This window comes from Rattus rattus, chromosome 17 (genome assembly GCF_011064425.1).
Source record: "Rattus rattus isolate New Zealand chromosome 17, Rrattus_CSIRO_v1, whole genome shotgun sequence".
Lineage (NCBI taxonomy): Eukaryota > Metazoa > Chordata > Mammalia > Rodentia > Muridae > Rattus > Rattus rattus.
The window spans coordinates 29,249,244-29,267,875 of record NC_046170.1 but is presented as its reverse complement, the minus strand read 5'-3'; the positions used below and the strand labels follow the sequence as shown (position 1 = coordinate 29,267,875).

General features: G+C 47.4%; 1 protein-coding gene across 2 annotated transcripts in view; it reads right to left on the bottom strand.

The window, feature by feature from the left end:
* Positions 1–4,618: 4,618 nt before the first annotated feature.
* Positions 4,619–18,632, bottom strand: part of Pmfbp1 (polyamine modulated factor 1 binding protein 1) — a 49,810-nt gene continuing 35,796 nt past the window's right edge. For both annotated transcript variants that reach the window (XM_032887709.1, XM_032887708.1), the window contains exons 10-20: positions 17,096–17,285; positions 16,783–16,936; positions 15,664–15,831; positions 15,280–15,417; positions 10,606–10,770; positions 9,899–10,066; positions 9,384–9,551; positions 8,496–8,599; positions 7,995–8,069; positions 5,384–5,622; positions 4,619–4,872 (exon numbers count right to left, since the gene is read on the bottom strand). In XM_032887709.1, the coding sequence (XP_032743600.1) occupies positions 4,856–4,872; positions 5,384–5,622; positions 7,995–8,069; positions 8,496–8,599; positions 9,384–9,551; positions 9,899–10,066; positions 10,606–10,770; positions 15,280–15,417; positions 15,664–15,831; positions 16,783–16,936; positions 17,096–17,285 (1,586 nt within the window). In that variant the 3' untranslated portion in view covers positions 4,619–4,855. The remainder of the gene's footprint in view (positions 4,873–5,383; positions 5,623–7,994; positions 8,070–8,495; positions 8,600–9,383; positions 9,552–9,898; positions 10,067–10,605; positions 10,771–15,279; positions 15,418–15,663; positions 15,832–16,782; positions 16,937–17,095; positions 17,286–18,632) is intronic.

The following is an 18,632-nucleotide window of genomic DNA, read 5'->3' as shown; positions in this document are numbered from 1 at the left end:
ACTGGCTGTTGAGCTAGCTGTGGGGATCTACCTATGTGTGCCCCTTAGGTATGTCTGCACCCATTTCTGCCTTAGAAACTCGAGGCTGGCTCAAGGCATCCAGCACAGGACAGGCCACATTCGGCTACTAGATGGCGATGAGGCCTTGTGACTGACATATGGAGGGAGTGGAGCAGGGGCGTGGTTTAGCCTTCCCAGGGACAGGTGGTTAAGGGCTGGGAGGGAGTAGGGTGTCTTTGTAAGACATGTATGCTGTCTAGAGGCTCCCAGCTGCATGCTTGGGAAACCTAACCTTGGCCCTGGATGAGAAGGCCGAGAGGTATCCAGACAGCCCAGAGAAGATGGCTGGGTAGGAGGCCCATTTACAGGTTCAGGCTTAGCATCCAGTGCACTTGGAAGAATGAGGCTCTGATCGGTAGTTTTGACTAATGAGCTGAGACCACAGGCACAAAGCCCTTTCCTTGCTCCTCTAGATGAGAAAGACAGGATGTCATGAAAGCTATGGGTCTGATGCAACTTAATTAAAAGTAAGGAACACCTGGCTAAGGACACAAGTGCCACAAGATGCACGGACAGCCTCCTGCTCCTGCAGGTCTTTATCCAGCATGACTTGGTGTTAAAGCATCTGCCTGAGATTTAGGCTGGACCTGCCTCTAACCAATTTTTCGTATGATTACAGGTACTTTCCGCTTCCCACCAGTTCTTCCCAGCTTCCTCTGTTAGAAACATTTGTAAAAATGTTCTAGGTCTCTGTTTAGACATTTGACCCTGAAGTGACCTCCTAACACTGGACTTGCTGGAGTTGGGGTACTGGTGTCTATACAGTCTATAAAACAGCCCTGCCTGGATCGGGGTGCTTTGTTCTCAGTCATCGAGTTTATCCGTTATATATGCTGAAGAAAGCTCTCTTCCATCTGCATATTGATATCCACTTTCCCAGTACCCATCATTGAAGGCTGTCCCTTTCCCCATTGAATGGTCTTCATGTGGCCATATATACAAGGTGTTTTATCTGGGCTTTCTGTACAGTTCCATTGGTCAATAGGACTGCCGATGACAAGACCACAGTAGCTTTGCAGGTTCAAGGGACAAGCACACTTGCTCTTCTTGCAGAGGACCCAGGCTTAATTCTCCAGCACCCACATGATGGCTCACAACCATTTGTAAACCTCCCCACCTCGCCACACACACTTCTGGCAGATATGTGGCATAGAGACAATTTATCCACACACGTAAAAGAAACATTTAAAACAATTTTTAAGATCAGATCGTGAGTTCTTCAGCTTCATTCTTCCTTTTTATGATTATTTTGAATTCCCCTGAAATCATATGTGAATTTTAGTGTGTGTTTTCCCATGTCCGCAAAGGATTTTAAAATTCGGATAGACGTTGTACCAAATCTATAAGTCCATTTGGGTGTTATCAGTACATCGATACTAAGGTTTCTAGCCCACGGACAGGGACCGTGTTTCTACTCGGGTCTGCTTTACAGTTTTACATCAGTTGTTCACTCTGTTAATAGTTGGGGTTCCTTTTGCTCTGATAAAACACTGACCAAAAGCAACTCGAAGAACAAAGGATTTATTTCATCTTAAGGCTTAACAGTCTGTCAACCTGGAGGCAGGAGCTAGCGCAGAGGCCATGGAGGGGTGCTGCTCACTGACTTGCTCCTCATGGCTTGCTTGGCCTGCTCTCGTACGCATCCAGGACCACCAGCCCAGGGGTGGCTCCACCATATCAGTCATCAAGAGAATGACCCACAGGTTGGCAATCTGTAGGGTATTTTCTCTCTTCTGACTATAGCCTACATCAAGTTGATGTAAGAACTAGTCAGCACTACCTTCTGGAAGCACAAAGTTCCTTTTTTTTTTTTTTTTGTTTTGTTTTCTGGGCTGGCCTTGAACTTGTGATCCTCCTACCTGAGTCTTCTGAATGTTAGGATTACAGTTCTACACCACCCTGTCTGATGTATTCGATTCTGTAGTAAATGGGATTGGTTTTTTGAAATTTCTTGACTGTTCATTATTAGTATACAAAAACATAATAGAGTTTTGTCTGTTACCTCTTATCCTGCTACTTTATTGAATTGGTTTGTTATAGCAGGTATTTTCTTTAGTATGTGTGGAATGCATAGAATGTTTATTTTTTCCTCTTTGAGACAGGATCGTGTGTGACCCAGCCTGTTCTGAGACTTCCTGTGTGATGAAAGATGATTTTGGATTCCTGATCTTTCTCCTTCTGCCTTCTGGGTGCTGGCACTACACATGTGGGTTACCATATGTGTTTTATGGGGTGTTGAACCCGGGGCCTCGTGCTTACTCAGGAAGAACTCTTCTGAGTTAATTCCCAGTACAGATATAAAATACGATCTGTGAACAGAGTTAATCAGTAGTTCTCCCCAGTCACCTGACTAAGGCAGAGTCTCTCTTGTTCCGCCCTGCTGCATATGCCAAGCTGGCTCATGAATGTTCTTGGTGATTCTTTTCTCTGCCTCCCATCTTGTTGTAGGAATGCTGGGATTACCGGTGCGGGCCACCACATCCAGCATTTTTACATGGGTTCAGGTATCCAGGTTTGCTTAGCAAGCACCTTAATCTGCAATTATATTCATTACCGTGCCATTACTGTGATAAGATACTGTGACCAAGGCAACTTAAAGAGGAGAGAGTTGGTTTGAGGGGTAGGAGACCGTCATAGTGGAGTGGAAGCATACAGCAAGTGGTAGGCATGGTGGCAGGAGCAGGAAGCCTACGAGAAGGAAGTGGGATGAAGTTATGAATCCTCAAAGCCCACCCCACATGACATATTTTCTCCAGCAAGGTTGTACCTCCTAAACTTCCCCAAGTGTCAGCAACTAGGGGCCAAGTGTCTAAGTAGCTGAACCTTTGGGGGACGTTCTTATTTAAACCGCTATACCTGATGAGCTGTCTCACCAACTCCCTTTTCTAGTTTGGGTATCTTTTCTCTTCTTCCTGCACTCTGGCTGCAATTACTGGTACTGTGTTAAACACAAGGGACCAAGTGGAAGAGTGGGCCTTGTCCTTAGCATCAAAGGTAATCTGTTAGCTTTGAGCATGAAGCTGTGGGCTTTTCATGTGGAGTTTTTTTTTTTTGGGGGGGGGGTTGTTTTTTGTTTTGTTTTGTTTTTCAAGACAAGGTTTCTCCTTGTAGCCCTAGCTGTCCTGGAACTTACTCTGTAGTCCAGGCTAGCTTCGAACTGCCTGCCTCTGCCTCCCGGGTGCTGGGATTAAGGGCGTGCACAAATACTGCCCCGGTCATGTGGAGCTTTTATGATTCAGAGGCAGTTTCCTCACCCCCTTCCTTCATTGTATCTTAAAAATTACAAGATGTATTGCCGCAGCCATTTCTTTTTAGTATCAGCTGTTAAATGCCTCTGAAGAGGCTGACTTCTTTGGTTACTTAAGGAATACTTAGTTCCCCCGGCCCCCTTCTCACAGTCTATTCTGCTACTCTGGTCTGAGCTTTCACAGCTAGCTGACTGGGTGAAGTAGTAAAGCATTTCTAGCTCCTTGCTTCCCATAATTCATTCCTCCTTGATCTGATATAATCACCCCCAGAGAAAGTGAAAGACAGCTTTGGATGACTATGTTACATTCACAGTATCTGGAGGTTGCAATTTGGCCAATGTGGATGAAACTTCTTCATGACTTATGGGGATAAGTCTGCCTTTTTAGAAGACTGGACTGCGAATCTCAAGGATACTGAACTAAGACCAGGATGTAGGTCTCACTGGTATCAGGTGTTTCTCTTTTTCAAATATTTCTACTTTTCTCTAGAAAATAAAAGCTATTCTAAACCAAGTGGGGAACAAAGTTGGAAACACTTAAGCAGATGGGCATCAAACACCACGAGAGAAGTTTCCAGAGCTTCGCGGTACCTCATTTCTCTCTGCTTGTTGGAACTTAGCCTTTCTGCAAACCGGCAAGGCTGAAACCATGATTAACAGAGTTTCCTTGGCCTTGATTTGACTGGGGAGGGAGGCAAGAGTCTTTGAGAGTCATTGTCCACCAGTAGGCTTCTTCCTCCCTTCTCCCCACCCTCTCAGCAATGCCAGCGCTTCCATTTCATATTTTACCTTGGTAGCTCTTTGTCTCTATTTCCTATAACCTGGAAATATAAATTCCAGACATGTACTCAGCTTAACAAAATCCTACCACAATAAAATAGTTTAGCTGTCCTTGGAGTTTGTTATAATGGAATTTTACTTGTATTGCCCTGGCTGGGGAGAAAAGTAAACTTGTTAAAAGGAGGAATGTAATATGGCAGCCAGCAGGAAACAGATGGCGTGCTCTACCTCCGCCACTTGGAAAATACATCACCTATTTCTAGCACTTTCTTTTGGGTCATAGAACTGTTTCCCCTTTTGGGGGTGAAATAAAAAGGGTCTCTAGATTTTCTATTTAAAATTTCAGACAGAGACAGAGGGGGGAAGAGGTACTACTACTCTTTTTGGTTAAAAGACCTAATCCAGGTAATTTAGTAGCTTCCTTTGGGAACATTGTTTCTCCTACAGAAGTAAAGAGACTAGCATGTTTTGACCGGTGGAAAGCACTGTGAGCGGGCTGCTGGGAGACACCTCAGAGACACCAGGCGCTCGTGGAGGCTGTGTTGTTTGTATCTTTATTTTCAGAGTCTGGGCCCAGAGTCTTGGGGGAGTAGGGTACCACAACTCCACTTCAGGAAGTAGGCAAAACAATAATGCATGAACATCGTGCAAATGAGGCAGGGGCCTTGACGGACGACTGTAGGAGCTGATTCTGGTCAAGAAAGAGGGGCGGGAACTCACGGTCCTCTGTATACGTGTAGAAGAGACGCTTAGGGTGAAGAGCCAAGTCTAGCAATAGGAGGATCCTAGAGGAACAGGGAAGAGACAGGGGAGATGAATGAGTAACTCCTTTAGGGCCAGCCTCACAGCTAGGTAGCCCTGTTGTAGGGTGACACAGGGGTGTCATGGAATGAAGAGGTGGTAGGAACCATAGGCATAGCCCAGGCTGAGTGGAGAGCTGGGGTGCTCTTGTAGGGTTTCCAGCCACATAACGGAAGGAAGAAGTCTTCTCTTTCCCTCTTTTCCCTATGCCCCACAACAGGACTAAGTCAGGGGAGGAGGTCGGTCTGAGATACGAGGTACTTGTGTATCACCAACATCCTCAGGTCTGAGGGACACTACAGATGTTGGAAGGGCTGACCACTGGTTTGAGGCAAGCTAAGCGTGTGACCAAAGGTCTGTAGTAACCTGTTTTCTTCTTCCTTTTTGACTTCTAACCCAACTATTTCTAAAAAACAATGTCACATTATTGCTGTTTTGATTCAGGGGACAAAGAAAGGAGACATTACAGAAGCAAAAAGCCAGTGCTACGGGCACCTGAGCAGTGAGGCACCCCGGTGTACTTGGTGAGGTCCATTTTCGGCACTGGGTCCTGGCATATTCCTCTCCAGCCCAGTGCACCGTACGGCTTTCCCTTCTGGGACGGCTCCAGTTTGCACGGGCCTAGGACCTTGGCACAGATCCTCGGGTTCCCAGCCTTTAGCTTCTTCTCTTCAATCTCGTTCTTCAGCTTCTTGTTCTCCTGCTGCAGATGGACCATCACATTGTGGAGGTGGCTGTGAGAGGGGAAGAGGGGTGAGGAAGGCAGGTAGCTGTTTCCCCTACTCGGCTCCTTGCTGGAAAGAACACAGAGGGGGTCAAACGGGAGGGGTGAGGAGGGCCTGCCCGCCTTTTCAGAGGTGCTGGGTTCTTACATGTGCCCTGTGTTCCAGAGAAGCGGCTTAGATCTGTGGAGAAGACCCAGGCAGCGGACCACTCTGCTGGCCCCAGACTGCTCATTTGTACTTTCAGTGGGGACAATTAAGCCTGTTTTGTCTGGGTTCATGGACGGATTCAGTTGGACAGACAGTGGAAAGCAGATAGAAGAACCAGAGGGCTGCTCTAGACACTTCTCACTTTGGATGCCCATAACTTTGTCTGGGAAGCTCTCTCACCCAAAGCCAACACCCTGGATCTCTCTACTCCACTTTTTGAAGAGGAGAAAGTACAGGGTAACTGGCTCTGTTGAGAAGACAGTCGATTTTTTTCTTCTTTCCATTTTACAGATGTGTTGGTAGAGACAGGGAGATAGGGCAAAGGAGAGATAACTTGGTGTCTTTTCTATGGCTGAATAGACGACAATATTATCAACCTATGGATTTCTCCTAACAAGTCTTGAGAGAAGTAGATGACAAAGACTCTATGGGGACAGGGAAGACATTCAGCTTTCAGGATCACTTCTGTCCTCTTCAAGATGAAGAGGTCCTGGTTTGGTGCTTCAACCTGGAATACTTTGGCTTCACAACAGCATGGAAATAAATGACACACACTCAATGGGAAAGCATGCTCTGAACTTGGATGATTTTTCCGCCCTCAGACTGGCAAGATGTGGCCCAAGTTTCTCAGGGGACGCTGGGAAATGGTAGGAAACCAAAGCTTGTGGGCGAGCACAGCCACCGCTCTACAGGCCACGAGGCAAATTATGGGTATTAAATGCGTGCTTGGATGAATAATATTTTCAACTTACAATGAGTTTATCCAGCCCCAGCCCCACCTGAAATCAAGGAGTGCCTGCATTCTCAGCTCACGAGGTCTCTCAAAGATTAAGTCAATGTGTGTAAAACATTTAGAACACTGCTTCCACATACTGAATAACAAATGTTAGCTGACTTATTTTTATATTATATATTGTTATATATGAAATATAATTATGTATAATAAATATAGGCTTTTTTTCTTATATTTTACTTAGTTTTAGAAAAAGCCATTTTCACCAGGAACTCATCCTTGAAATTCCTTAGTCTTATTTGAAGGAAAACCATTTTACTATCAATAATCTTAAAATAATAATAATAATAATAATAATAATAATAGGAATTTCAAGAATGAGCTCATGGTGAAAATGGCTTTTTCTGGAACTTGGTAAAATATAAGAAAAGCCTGGAGTTATCTATTGCATTCTGATTTTTTGGTCAGTCCTAGAGATTGAGTCGAGGTTTCTTGCTCAAATCATACAAATGTTCTACTGGTAGACTAAGTCCCCAGTTCTTTTCCTGACTTTTAATTTTTGAGACGAGGTCTCACGAATTTCCCAGTCTTGCCTTGAACTAGATCTATAGCCTTGGTGGGTCTTGAACTTATGGTGGCCTGTACCAGTGGGTATGGAACTTTTGAGAGTACAACTATTACTGTAGCTAAATCTGTTCATAAAATGTTTTTCCCCTCCATTGCAAAGTGCCATGGTTCGTTTTAGAGCAATCACATGACAGGATGGGTCCTCAGCTTCATTTCTGGTCACATGCTTTATCTCCTTGCTCTCTGGAAACCTGGTCTCTTCTCCCAAAGCTCCCCAGTCCATGTGCCCCTGGGCAGGGTCTAGTAAGGACCCTTCTCTTCTACCGGTGTACCTGTGTCTTCTACATTCTGAAAAGCCCACCCTACGCCAGGCCTTGGTTTCTTATTCTCCATTCACAGTGGTTCTATTTTCCCCTTCAACCCATTATCCAATGTAAAGACCCTAAGTACAGGGGCCTCCGTTTCCTGGGGACAAGGTAAAGCAGAGGAACCTTCCACCTGGACTTCCTGCCTTGAATTGTTCCACCAGAGAGCCATGGCTTCCTTGTGCCTTCGTTCATGGACCTCTGTTCCAGTCCCTGCACATAGCCTGTCTGCCATTGCTCATTCCTTTCTTAATGCCTCAGCCTCTGAAAAGTCAGAGGCGATTGGGTAGAGGGAGGAGGTGGGCGGTCCTTCACTGTGTTACCATTGAGAGGGGGAATAAAGGTCTGGTGTAGTCAAGTGAAATGCCACTGTAGCAAAAGAGCTGTTTCAGGTCTCAGGGTCTGGGATCTTTGGGTTTTTTTTTCTTCCCTGGGGGCTGGTCCCCATACAGAATGTCAATCAACCAGGGGTGGTCCCAAGAGGCAACTGTCCAGGGAGGAGGACTTACTCCTTTTCACCAGTCAGCTTGGCAATGTATTTAACCTGTTCTCGCAGCTTGTTTCCAAGTTTCTCATTGGCAAGCCTGTAACAAAACACACGAGGGAAGAATGACTCCTCCCTAGGTCTGCCAGAAGCTGGCTGATGGGTAATGGATCTTCCTGGCAGGGTTTCTGCTGGCTCCTTGGCTCCCGCATCAATCACCTATTCCCTAGAGGGAGAGCCTTGTCAGTCACTAAGGACTTATATTCTGCTGACACCTTTGTCTGTAAGGGATTGGCTTCCACGGGAGGTTGAATCCCAACTTGGGAAGAGGAAGCTTCATAGAAACGCCCCCTCATGGAATGCTATTCTGTTACTATGTTGCAGGCTTTGTAAGACAGCCTGAAGGGGTGAGACCCCTCTGTCTTGTGTGTGAGTGGGTTCTCAGGCAGGCATGTGTGATGGGCCACTGTGGTTCTCAGCCCTTCCTGGTCTTGGGACCCACCCTACATCTATCTCAAACACTTACTTCTGCTCCTTTGCCCACTGTTCCACGTTGCTCATAATCTGGTCATTCTCCCGGTGGTGCCTATAGTTCTCTTTGGGTGCTGGCTTTGAAGGCATAAGGCTCGGCTTTGCATAAAAGAAGACAACGAGACTATAAGGGATGAGAACACTGGCTGCTACCTCCCTCCCCCAAATCTGGATTCTCCGGGGGGGGGGGGAATCAACTCTGCTGTCCAACCTGGGGCCAGAGTTGCCACATGCAGGATCTGCATTCCTCATGGCAGTGACACCTTTGAGGAGGTGTCATTCCTGGCGGACAAGTGCATTTAGAGTAACGATTCTAGGCTAATGCCAGTGAAGTGACTTGTTCTAAAACAGTAGTGTTCTGAGCCGACATCGCAGCAGAACCAAGAAGAAGTGTTTTGAGCAAGTGTCCTGTGGCCACCTAAAAGTGTCCCAAGACTTCCTGCCATGAGTAGACCTGCTCCGGTTGCTGGTTACATGACTTGTCTAGAAAGTTACTTAACCAGTTGGGTGGCAAAACCTGTCAGGGGCAAAACCTGCTCAGAGGGCAGCAAACTGGGAGCGGGGGGGGGGGCGTCTTGAGTGGAAACTGATGTGCTGGAGTCTTTTGCTGGGACAAGGCTTTGTCTGGGTTTGAGGAGAGCCGGAAGTATCCAGACTGTGCTCCCTGCTGAATAATGCATGCAACGTTTGTGTGTGTGTGTGTGTGTGTGTGTGTGTGTGCACGCGCGTACATGCTTGCATGTGTGTGTTCACAAGTGTATGAGTGTGTGCATGTGTGCATGGGTGCACATGTGTATGTGCGTGTGCATCTATACCTTGTTCCTGGCATCCCCAAAGACTGCCCAGTGTGGAGAGGAAGTGACAGAATCCAAACAGTGCCCACCTCCTTCTCATCTGCAAGGAGGTTCTCTTTCAGGGCAGTCATTTCCTCTTGGAATTCCCGGAGCTGTGTCTCTTTAGCTGCCAGCATCTTAAGGTCACTCTGGTGCTGCCTCTGCCACTGCAACACCTGGTTGCCCATCTCCTCCAGTTTCTTGTCAAAGTTGTGCACCTGCTCAGAAGTGCAAAGTGAGGGGAGTTGGGCAGGGGCAGGGGCAGGGGCAGGGACAGGACCAGGCAAGGAGGAGAGCGCCCTCTCTACCCTGGAAGGTTGTCTTGGAGGGGGTTGTGGGGGAGTGTGCCTTTTATTTCCAGTGACCAGCAGAGGGCGCCCCTGCTCTGAGCTTCCTGCCTGCCTGTCAGTCCAGAAGCAAGGAAGGTGGAGAGAACCCCAGTAGCCAAAGGGTATGGCTGAGTGCTAAATAATTCTGCCTGCAAAAGGTGACCTTGTGGACCTCTAACAGGAAGGGAGCCCGAGCGCACGCCCCCCTTCCCCTCGCCCGCCCCCCAGACTCTTACCTCTAGCTCACTCTGCTGTTGGAAGCCCTGCAGTTTTTTTAATTCCATATTGAGCTTTTTCATCCTTTCCTCATAAGCCATGATTTCATCTTCCAGCTGAGCTTTCCTCTCTTGGGTCTGTTGCAAGTTGCGCTGCAGGCTCTTTGTCTCGGAGGTTGTCTGTGTGAGCTTTCAGCAAAGACAGAGTGGATTAGAGTGGCCTCCAGGGCCCTTGGTCTTCTCTGCTGAGTCTTTAGTACAGAAGGTTCAGGCCCTCCCTGTGGTGGTGCCCATGGTCAGGTGGCAGGTGATCCGAGGGAAGGGGAGGGATAGCGGGTGGCTTTCTACGCCTCCCTTCCCAGTCTTTCATCCCACGTCATTCCATTCCCGCTTTTTCTACTCTGATCCCCGGATCTGTCGATATGAATACTAGAGAGGGGGCATGGATTCCCCTGACAATCCAGACTTTGGGAAGAACCCTGTCTGTGAATCACCAGTGAGTGGTAAGACTGGTTAGGTATTACGGTGTCTGTCACCTTACCACGAATACAAAGACAACAACATATAAAACTAAGACAACGGGGGCCTTCATTGGGCGGACAGCCCTGTCCAGGCAAGGGTTAAAAAGCACCGAAGAGTGTCAGTCATATAAGAAACTGATCTCTGTCCACTCATAGCTCCCGAATGTCTTTGACTACTTCCTTGGCAGAGAGTAGGCGTGGCCTCACCTTCTCCAGGGCCTGTGTCAGGTCGTCTTGGCACATGCCTGACTTCCGCAGAAGTTCCTCGTAAGTTTCTTTACTGACCATGTTCTGGAGGCAGTTCTTCTCTTTCTGTATGGCCGAATCCAGCTGTGTCTGCAGAATCATGATGGAGTCTTTCTGGCGGGCTATCTTTAGGGAATAAGAACATCACCATCAAGGCTGTTTCTGGCATGCGCAGATGCAGGACTGGAGGAGGCAGGCAAGAGTCGGGCTCTCCCTCATAGCTGTAGACATTCATGTTCACATCCCCATCTTACTGATGCAAAACGCAGAGCTCTTTCTAAGTTGCCCTGCATCCCTCCAGCCTCATTTCCCTTAATGGCTACCATATCACCAATATAAAAAAGCATGCGGGGGTGGGGGTGGGAAGCCCCTGAACCTGCTAAGTACACAAAATATGTTTAACTGATGGAAAGATGTCTGTCTGCGCTGGGGAGATACCTCAGTTTATACAGTGCTTTCAAGGATTTGAGTTAGATTCATAGAACCTGTTTAAAATACAGAGGTCTCAGGGCTGGAGAGATGGCCCAGTGAGGACCCAAGTTCAATTCCTGGCTCCCACATGGTGGCTTACAAGTACCTGTAACTCCAGTCCTGGGGACTCTGATGCTTTCTCCAGCCTCCTCAGGTATTGCATGCATGCGGTACACAGATATACATGTAGACAAACTATACATATACGTGAAAATTAAAAAAAATGCTGAGTATGCTCTTATAATTAATCCCAGTCCTGGGGAGATTGAGACAAGTATACCCCTGGAATTCACAGGCCAAGCAGACTGGCCCATTTGGTGACTTCTAGGTCACTGAGAGAGAGCCTGTCTTAGAGAGAGAGAGAGAGAGAGAGAGAGAGAGAGAGAGAGAGAGAGAGAGAGAGAGAGAGATGACCGGAAGTTGTCCTCTGGTTTCTACATGTACACACATATATGTTCATGAATACCCTTGTGCACCTGATCTACAACCCAATACCAGTTCATAGATATGATACAGCACGCTCCTTACCCAGCCCTGTATGTATTTTGGTCATCTCTGCCTCCTTGTTAGACCATAGAGCCCAACACAAAATAGCCATACAATAGTCATATAATCAACCTTAAGTTTTTGGTCGAATGAAAGTCTATTTAGAGATTCAAATATTGTGTGGTGCAAGGAGGGTGTCTTACTGAACACAACTCTGGCAGAAGTATATTTAAAACAACTCTGCATCTTAAACTTGGCAATGAGTAGACTGGAGGGAGTGGTTAAAGGCAGTTGAGATGCGGAATAACACGATATAGGTTGAGGTCCAGGTTCTGTTGCTTATTCTCAGGCCCCCAGTCCTTTCTTCACAGGCCGGGGCCCTTTCACGTGGTGTTTGGGACAACTAAATGAGATGACACGTGTAAATAGGCTTTGTAGTGTATCAGTCACCATATGGATGTGAATTACCATGAATGTAATATGTTTCACTGCTGGAAACTCCTGTCTCCTTGTAGACTGTAAGTCTGGGACAGAGATCTGTTTCTAAGTTTGGAAGCAGAAGGAAGGATGAGTAGCCGCTAAGCCATCCTTGATTCCTGGCTTTGTCCTATGGTCCGTCCGTCAGCCTGTCTTCTCTAGTATGACTCTGATCTCCACATCCTCCTAACGGGTCTCTTCACAGCTACGCATCCCTCTTCCCCAACACATTTCCATCTATTAGTCAGAGTTCTGCGTGTCTCATCCCTTTCAGGAAATCCCCTCGATGGCTTTTCATTGTTCTTAAAAATACAGCTCACAATGTTTTAGCTACGCTGACCTCATTTCAGTTCTTAGATTAAGTCTGTGTTAAAAAGAGAGATACATGATGCACAAAACAGGAGCCAAGCTAGAAACACAAAGAGGAACCATAACTATGATTACGTCTGCTATAGTATTGAGTTAAGGAGAACGATGTCATCTTGACAGTAAGAAATAGGCACTCGACAGAATTCAACACCTATACTGACAAACCTCTTAGTAACCGAGGAACCGAAGGAAGCCAATAAAGGCAGCACCAAGCCCATTGGGCACATTGCACTCAAGGGGTGCATGGTGTTAGAGCAAAGAGCCAAATGCCTACTAGTGTTGCAGCCCACCATCATACTGAAGATACCGTCCAATGTGATAAGGCAAGACAAATAAAACGCAGAGAAGTATTACAAAGAAATGTTTAGAGAACTGTGTTGTTTACAAATGATTTAATCATCTTACTAAAAATAACCCCTGAGCTGGACAGTGTGGTGCATGCCTTTAGAGGTAGAGGTGGGAGGATCAGGAGTTTGAGGACAGCCTGGGCTCGTGAGACCCTACTTTCAGAAGAAACGAGTTCCTGGGCCTAATGTACAAAAGGCCTGGGGTTTGATCCCTAACACTATGTGAACGCACACACATACACACATACATACATACACACACACAGCAGATACACACACTCACTCACATACACACACAGCAGACACATACATACACACTCACACACACACTCACATACACACACACTCACACACAAGCACACGCACACACTCACACTCACACACACTCACACACACTCACACACACTCACACACACTCACACATACATACACACACACATTTATACACACACACCACACACACAGACACACACACAGACAGATACAGAAAGAGCCTCCCCCAACACACACACATTCCATACACATAGACACATCCACACACACACACACACACACACACACACACACACACCACATACACACACAAACACCCAAACACACACTCACTCACACACACACATACTTACACACACATTTACACACACAGACACACAGCACACAGACACATACAGACACACACACTCACACACAGACACACGCACTCACACACTCTCACACACACACTCTCACACACACTCACACACTCACACAGACACACACATTCACACACACTCAAACATACACACACTCACACACTCAAACTTACACACACACTCACACACACACACAGGTATGCGAGCACACACCTTGTGAGAATAAACTGAAAGCCGACTGTAACTTATAAGCGAGCCTACTAAGATGCTCGTAGAATTCTTATATACAAAAGAATGAGGCTTTACATTAATATTAGAAATTATAAAATACAGTGGGAACATGAGACCATCAAAGAAATGGAAAAGTTCTTAATATATATTTCCTTGTTTTCAAATAGCAAAAGTTCCAAATAGAATATAGAATATTGATTAAGGGAAGTAGATATTTAGAAAGCAAACCTAAGCCCATGTCTAACAGCTACTATTGATTCAGTGGATCTGTCACATCTATGGGAAATGCTTTTTTAAAAGTTGAACATAAAAAATGTTGAAAAATGCTCACACACCAAAAACCAACCAACCAATCAACCAACCCAAAACCAAACTGAACCAAACCAAACCAAACCGAACCGAACCAAACCAAACCTCAAACAACAACAACAACAACAACAACAACAACAACAAAAACAACACCACCCTTACAGATCCCTTTTACTTTTGGCGCAGAGGGATTCCGATATTGGAGCTCTTACTTCTAAGTCTACATGGCTATCTTTGGAGATCAGGCTTGTACTGAGCACTTCGGCAGCATTCCTTAGATGGGAAGAGACTTCTCAAGGAGCTGCATGACCAAGACCAATGACCAAGAGTTGCTGCTCCAGAGGACAGGACTCCAGGAATGCCAGTACCTGTGACTGTACACTGTGTAAACTCAAAACTAGTTAATATTAATTACAAGCGCGAGGCCAGTCCCTCAGTTCTCAGGGGCGAGACATGGCGGGTGGTCACGTCGCTGCCGGCTCAGACTGTGACTCTTTCGTTCCCACAGTGAGTCACAAAGTGCTGATGGGAAGTGTCAGTTTAAGCTTCCAGTAGTCCTGCGATTTCAGATCTTTTTGTATCGTGAAAGATGAAGGGTAGCTCAAGAGACTGGTCGTCTAAGTACTGTGTATTTTTTTTTTTTTTCTTGTCCAGGAAGGTATAATATATTCCGCTGGGGGAAAGCATCACCGCGTGTGCTGGAGAAAAAGGATGTGCATTAGAGTCGGATGATCCAGGTTCAAACACTGGTTTGTCCCATCACTTACTAATTAGTGGCCCTGGGATTCGGCTTTTCTCTCCTTTGTAAAAGGGGGATCACAGTGATGTACACTGTTAAGAGGGAAGCAGACGGAGGGTACCTAAAGAGAATGAGGGAATTCAAGAGCAGCTCCTAGAATATGTCACAGTCCCATACCTTTCATCTGCATAACGAAACGTCGAGCCGGAATCAAACGCCCCTCTCCTGCCACCTTTTGGTGCTTTCCAATTAGGTGTGAGAATGTCCTCTCTCAAATGGCTCCAAACAACGAATTCAGAGTTCTTTGTCTAACTTGTAATGTTGGAAGATTTGGTGGAAAATTCCAGGTAGTTTGGGGCAGGGGCTCCCCAAGTGTGAGGAGAAACCTATTACTTATAGAAGAACCTCACACCCCCCCCACACCTCAGAATACCAGTCTGTAGCCATCTTCCTCACCCATTAATACTCATGAGATGAGCTGTCAGGGCCTCAGGGCCTGAAGCCAGTGAAGACACAGAGAGGAGAGCAGGCATGAAGTCGAGGGTCCCCTTTGTGGGGGGCTGCTTCTACTCACCTCCGCGTTGAGCTCTTGGATGACTTTCTGAGAGTTATTGTATTTGTTGATAGAGGAGTCCAGTTGTGTAGAGCAGGAGCTCAATTCCCCCTGGAGGTTATCCTTCTCCTCTTCCAGTTTCCTCAACTGCTCTTTCGCCTGCTCTCCCATTGAACAGTGAAGCCCACCCGACCCCCGGACATGGGTTAATCACAAACTCCTTCTCTCCCCCTCCCTCCCCTCCTCTGCCCTGTGGCTCCCCAGCTCTCCTCCCTGTCCTCCTGACTGGTCCCCTTCTCAGCCTCCTCAGTTGAGCTCTGAGCTCCCCGGGTGTCTGTCTGTCTGCCACCCTCTTGGCCCTGCATCCACAGTCTGATCTTCCCAGGTCCTCTCTCTGTCTCTCACCATCTTCTCTTTCTTTTTCGCTTCCTCTCGCAAGGCCTCAATCTCTGCCTCCAGTGCCTTTTCCTGATCTTTGCTCTTCCTCAGTTGCTCTCGCTTCTCCTCCAAGAGCCTTTTTGTTTCTGCAAGTTCGTCTTGTACCTTGCTTAGGGAGTTCGTTAGCTCCCTTTGCTGAAGGGGCGAGGGGGGGGGGGAGGAAGACAGTTTCATAGTATAATATTTGGGGAAAGAAATCCAGACAGTTTTACACAAAGGAGGGTGGAAACACGTGTGAGAGTGATTTCTTAGCTCTTCCCCGCCCCCCACCTCCACAGATGTGGTAGGAACATTTGCTGTCACGCTCTGCGTGACAGATTAACTAAACCCATTTATCTATGGGTCCAGTTGCTACAATGGCAACTTTCTTGTCCATCTAACCAACTCTTCCCGTAACAACATCTTGGCCTGAAGAGCAAATCTTAGAGGAGCACAAAAGGGATGTGTTGGGGATCAGAGACTTTCAACCGATGGGTTGAAACAGCCTTGTGGTCATCATCAGAAGGGCTGTACAGGTTGGGGATATAGGTCAGGAGGTGAGCGTTTACTGCAAACAAGCAAATGAACAAGCCAGCTGTGGTGGCTTGAATGAGAAGGTCCTTCACAGGCTCCTGCATTTGATTACCTGGCCCCCAGTTGTTGGCACTGTTTTCAGAGGAAGGTTAGGAGCTGTGACCTTGCCGGAGGAAGTACGGGATGGGCTCTGAGGATGTAAGGCTTTCCCCTATTCCTGCCTTGTGCTCGTGGTTCATGCTGAGACCCCAGCCAGCACGCATGCCTACCAATCCCCCGCACCCCCACCCCCACCCCCACCCCCGCCATGATGGACTTAAAGCCACTGCACCATAAACCCAAGTAAGTTTCCTTGGTCGTGCTGCCGCTTTATTATAGCCAAGTAACCAAATATGACAATTGCATTGCCCTCTGGTTACTTTTAAAGATAATCTTTGAGAACACTTGGCTCTTGACCATGGGAACTGGCTTCTAAGTGGCTGGCCTAGCAGCGGCTCAACACGAATTCTGGAAAGTTAGAAAGCATGAACTACTCGGCCTCACGCAGGACAGACGGCCTGCCTGCTCTCTGACCTTTTGCTCAGAAACCTTGGCGCCATGAAGCAGCTCGTCGATTTTCTTCTCATCTTCATCCAGTGTCTTCTGAAGCATCGACTTTTCCTTCTCTGCACTCGAAAGCCGTCTCTGGCCTTCATTGAGTTCTGAGCTCAGGTCCAGTAACTGTTGTCTACAGCAAGGTGGTCACAGGAAGAGCTTCAGGGTCTGGGGTGATGGGTTGTGGAGATGATCCCACCCCAGGGCCTGCCATTTCTCTGTCTCCCTTCTGGGCAGTTGCTAACCTATGGTCCTGGGGCTGGGGCTGGGGCTGGGGGTGGGGCCGGGGTACCTGTTGTTTTTTCGTTCCTCTTCAGTTTCCGAAAACTCCTTCTGTAGCTTCTGCAGCTGGCTCTGCAGATCCTTAATGACGTCATCCTTCCGCTTTTCCTGAAGAAGGCAGTTCTCGAGCTTCCGATGAGCGTCCTCTAGGTTATTTGCAGATACGTGCGCCTCCTCCTTACACTGGCTTAGACTCTGATCTGAAGAAGGCAAAGAGGGCTCCGGGCGAGAGGGAGCGCGTCGAACGCTCGGTCAGGACTCACTAGAGACTAACGCTTTGATTCTGTGACATACTTCAGTTCTCGGCCTGTCCTCACCTCTCCGGATGCCATCAGGAATTCTGCTGAATTGCCTGTCTTCAACTACCCTTTAGCCATGGTTTCCTCCCTGACTAAAACGAAACGAATTGCTAGAAACTCTTCATCATCTCCTCTGTAGCTCATTCTGTCATTAGGGATAAATCCCGGGCCTCAAGGAGTTTTTCGTCTGGTGAACACTAGGGTTACCCATCCGTTACAGAGAATGCAGAAATGTTATTTATTGATGTATTTGCAAAGCACCAAGCTACGTGCACTGAGAACTCTTGCCATGCTAGACTCACCCTGCCCTGGACTCAGCCGTGACGGCTGTGAATGGACTTGTGAGGGGGGAGGGAAACTGATTCAGACTTAGGAGGAGGAGGAACCTATTCTAGGAAGGAACAAATGCGCTGTGAAAAGAGCTTGCGGGAGAGGGATGAGTAGTTGAGCTGGGATGGAGAATGGGAGGGATGGAAGGCTGCGACCGAGCCGGAAGGTAGTGAGAGGGCGATCAGAAGATTGAAGGCCTGAGAGAAACGCTCAGACTCGAAGGCAGTAACCAGAGACCCGTGGAGGGGAAAGAGCACGTTAGGAAAATGGCAGTGGTGGTGTCAATTGGAGGCAGGGGCAGGAAGAGCTTTAGAGGCCCAACCTGGTCTACACAGCGCATTCCAGACCAGTCAGAGCCACACAGTGTGACTCTGTCTCAACACAAAGACAAACAGGAGTGTGTTCGGTTAGGTAAGACTTCCAGCAGTCTCTCTCCATCCTCTGCCTCCACTGAGGGCTGAGGCCCGGCTGAGCTGTCACTGGGGGTTTTGTTTTGTTTTGGTTGGTTGACTGTATTCTCTCACCCTACTCTTCCTTAAACACAATCCTCCCATTCTTTCCATGAGGTGTCCTGGTCTGGTATATTGGGAAGGAAGATGGTGTCACTGAAGAAGGAATCATACATTTTGTAAAAAGGAAAATAAAAAAAAAAAAAGCACAGGAGAGATTATTTTCCTGTTTGGAACAGCTGAGGGGAAGATGGGGTGCTTAGGAGATGCTGTCCGTCCAAGGCAGGCTGATCACAGCTGCAGAGAATCTGAGGAGGGAGCTCCTTAAAGACTGAATACAGAACCGGAGAGGGTGGGGCAGTGCCTGCTGGGAGGGAGGGCTCTGGTCGGGGCATGGAGACAAGATAGTGTGTGTTAGGTCTGTGTCAGATGGAGGGGGTAATTCTACAAAGCGGAGGCCTGAGTGTAG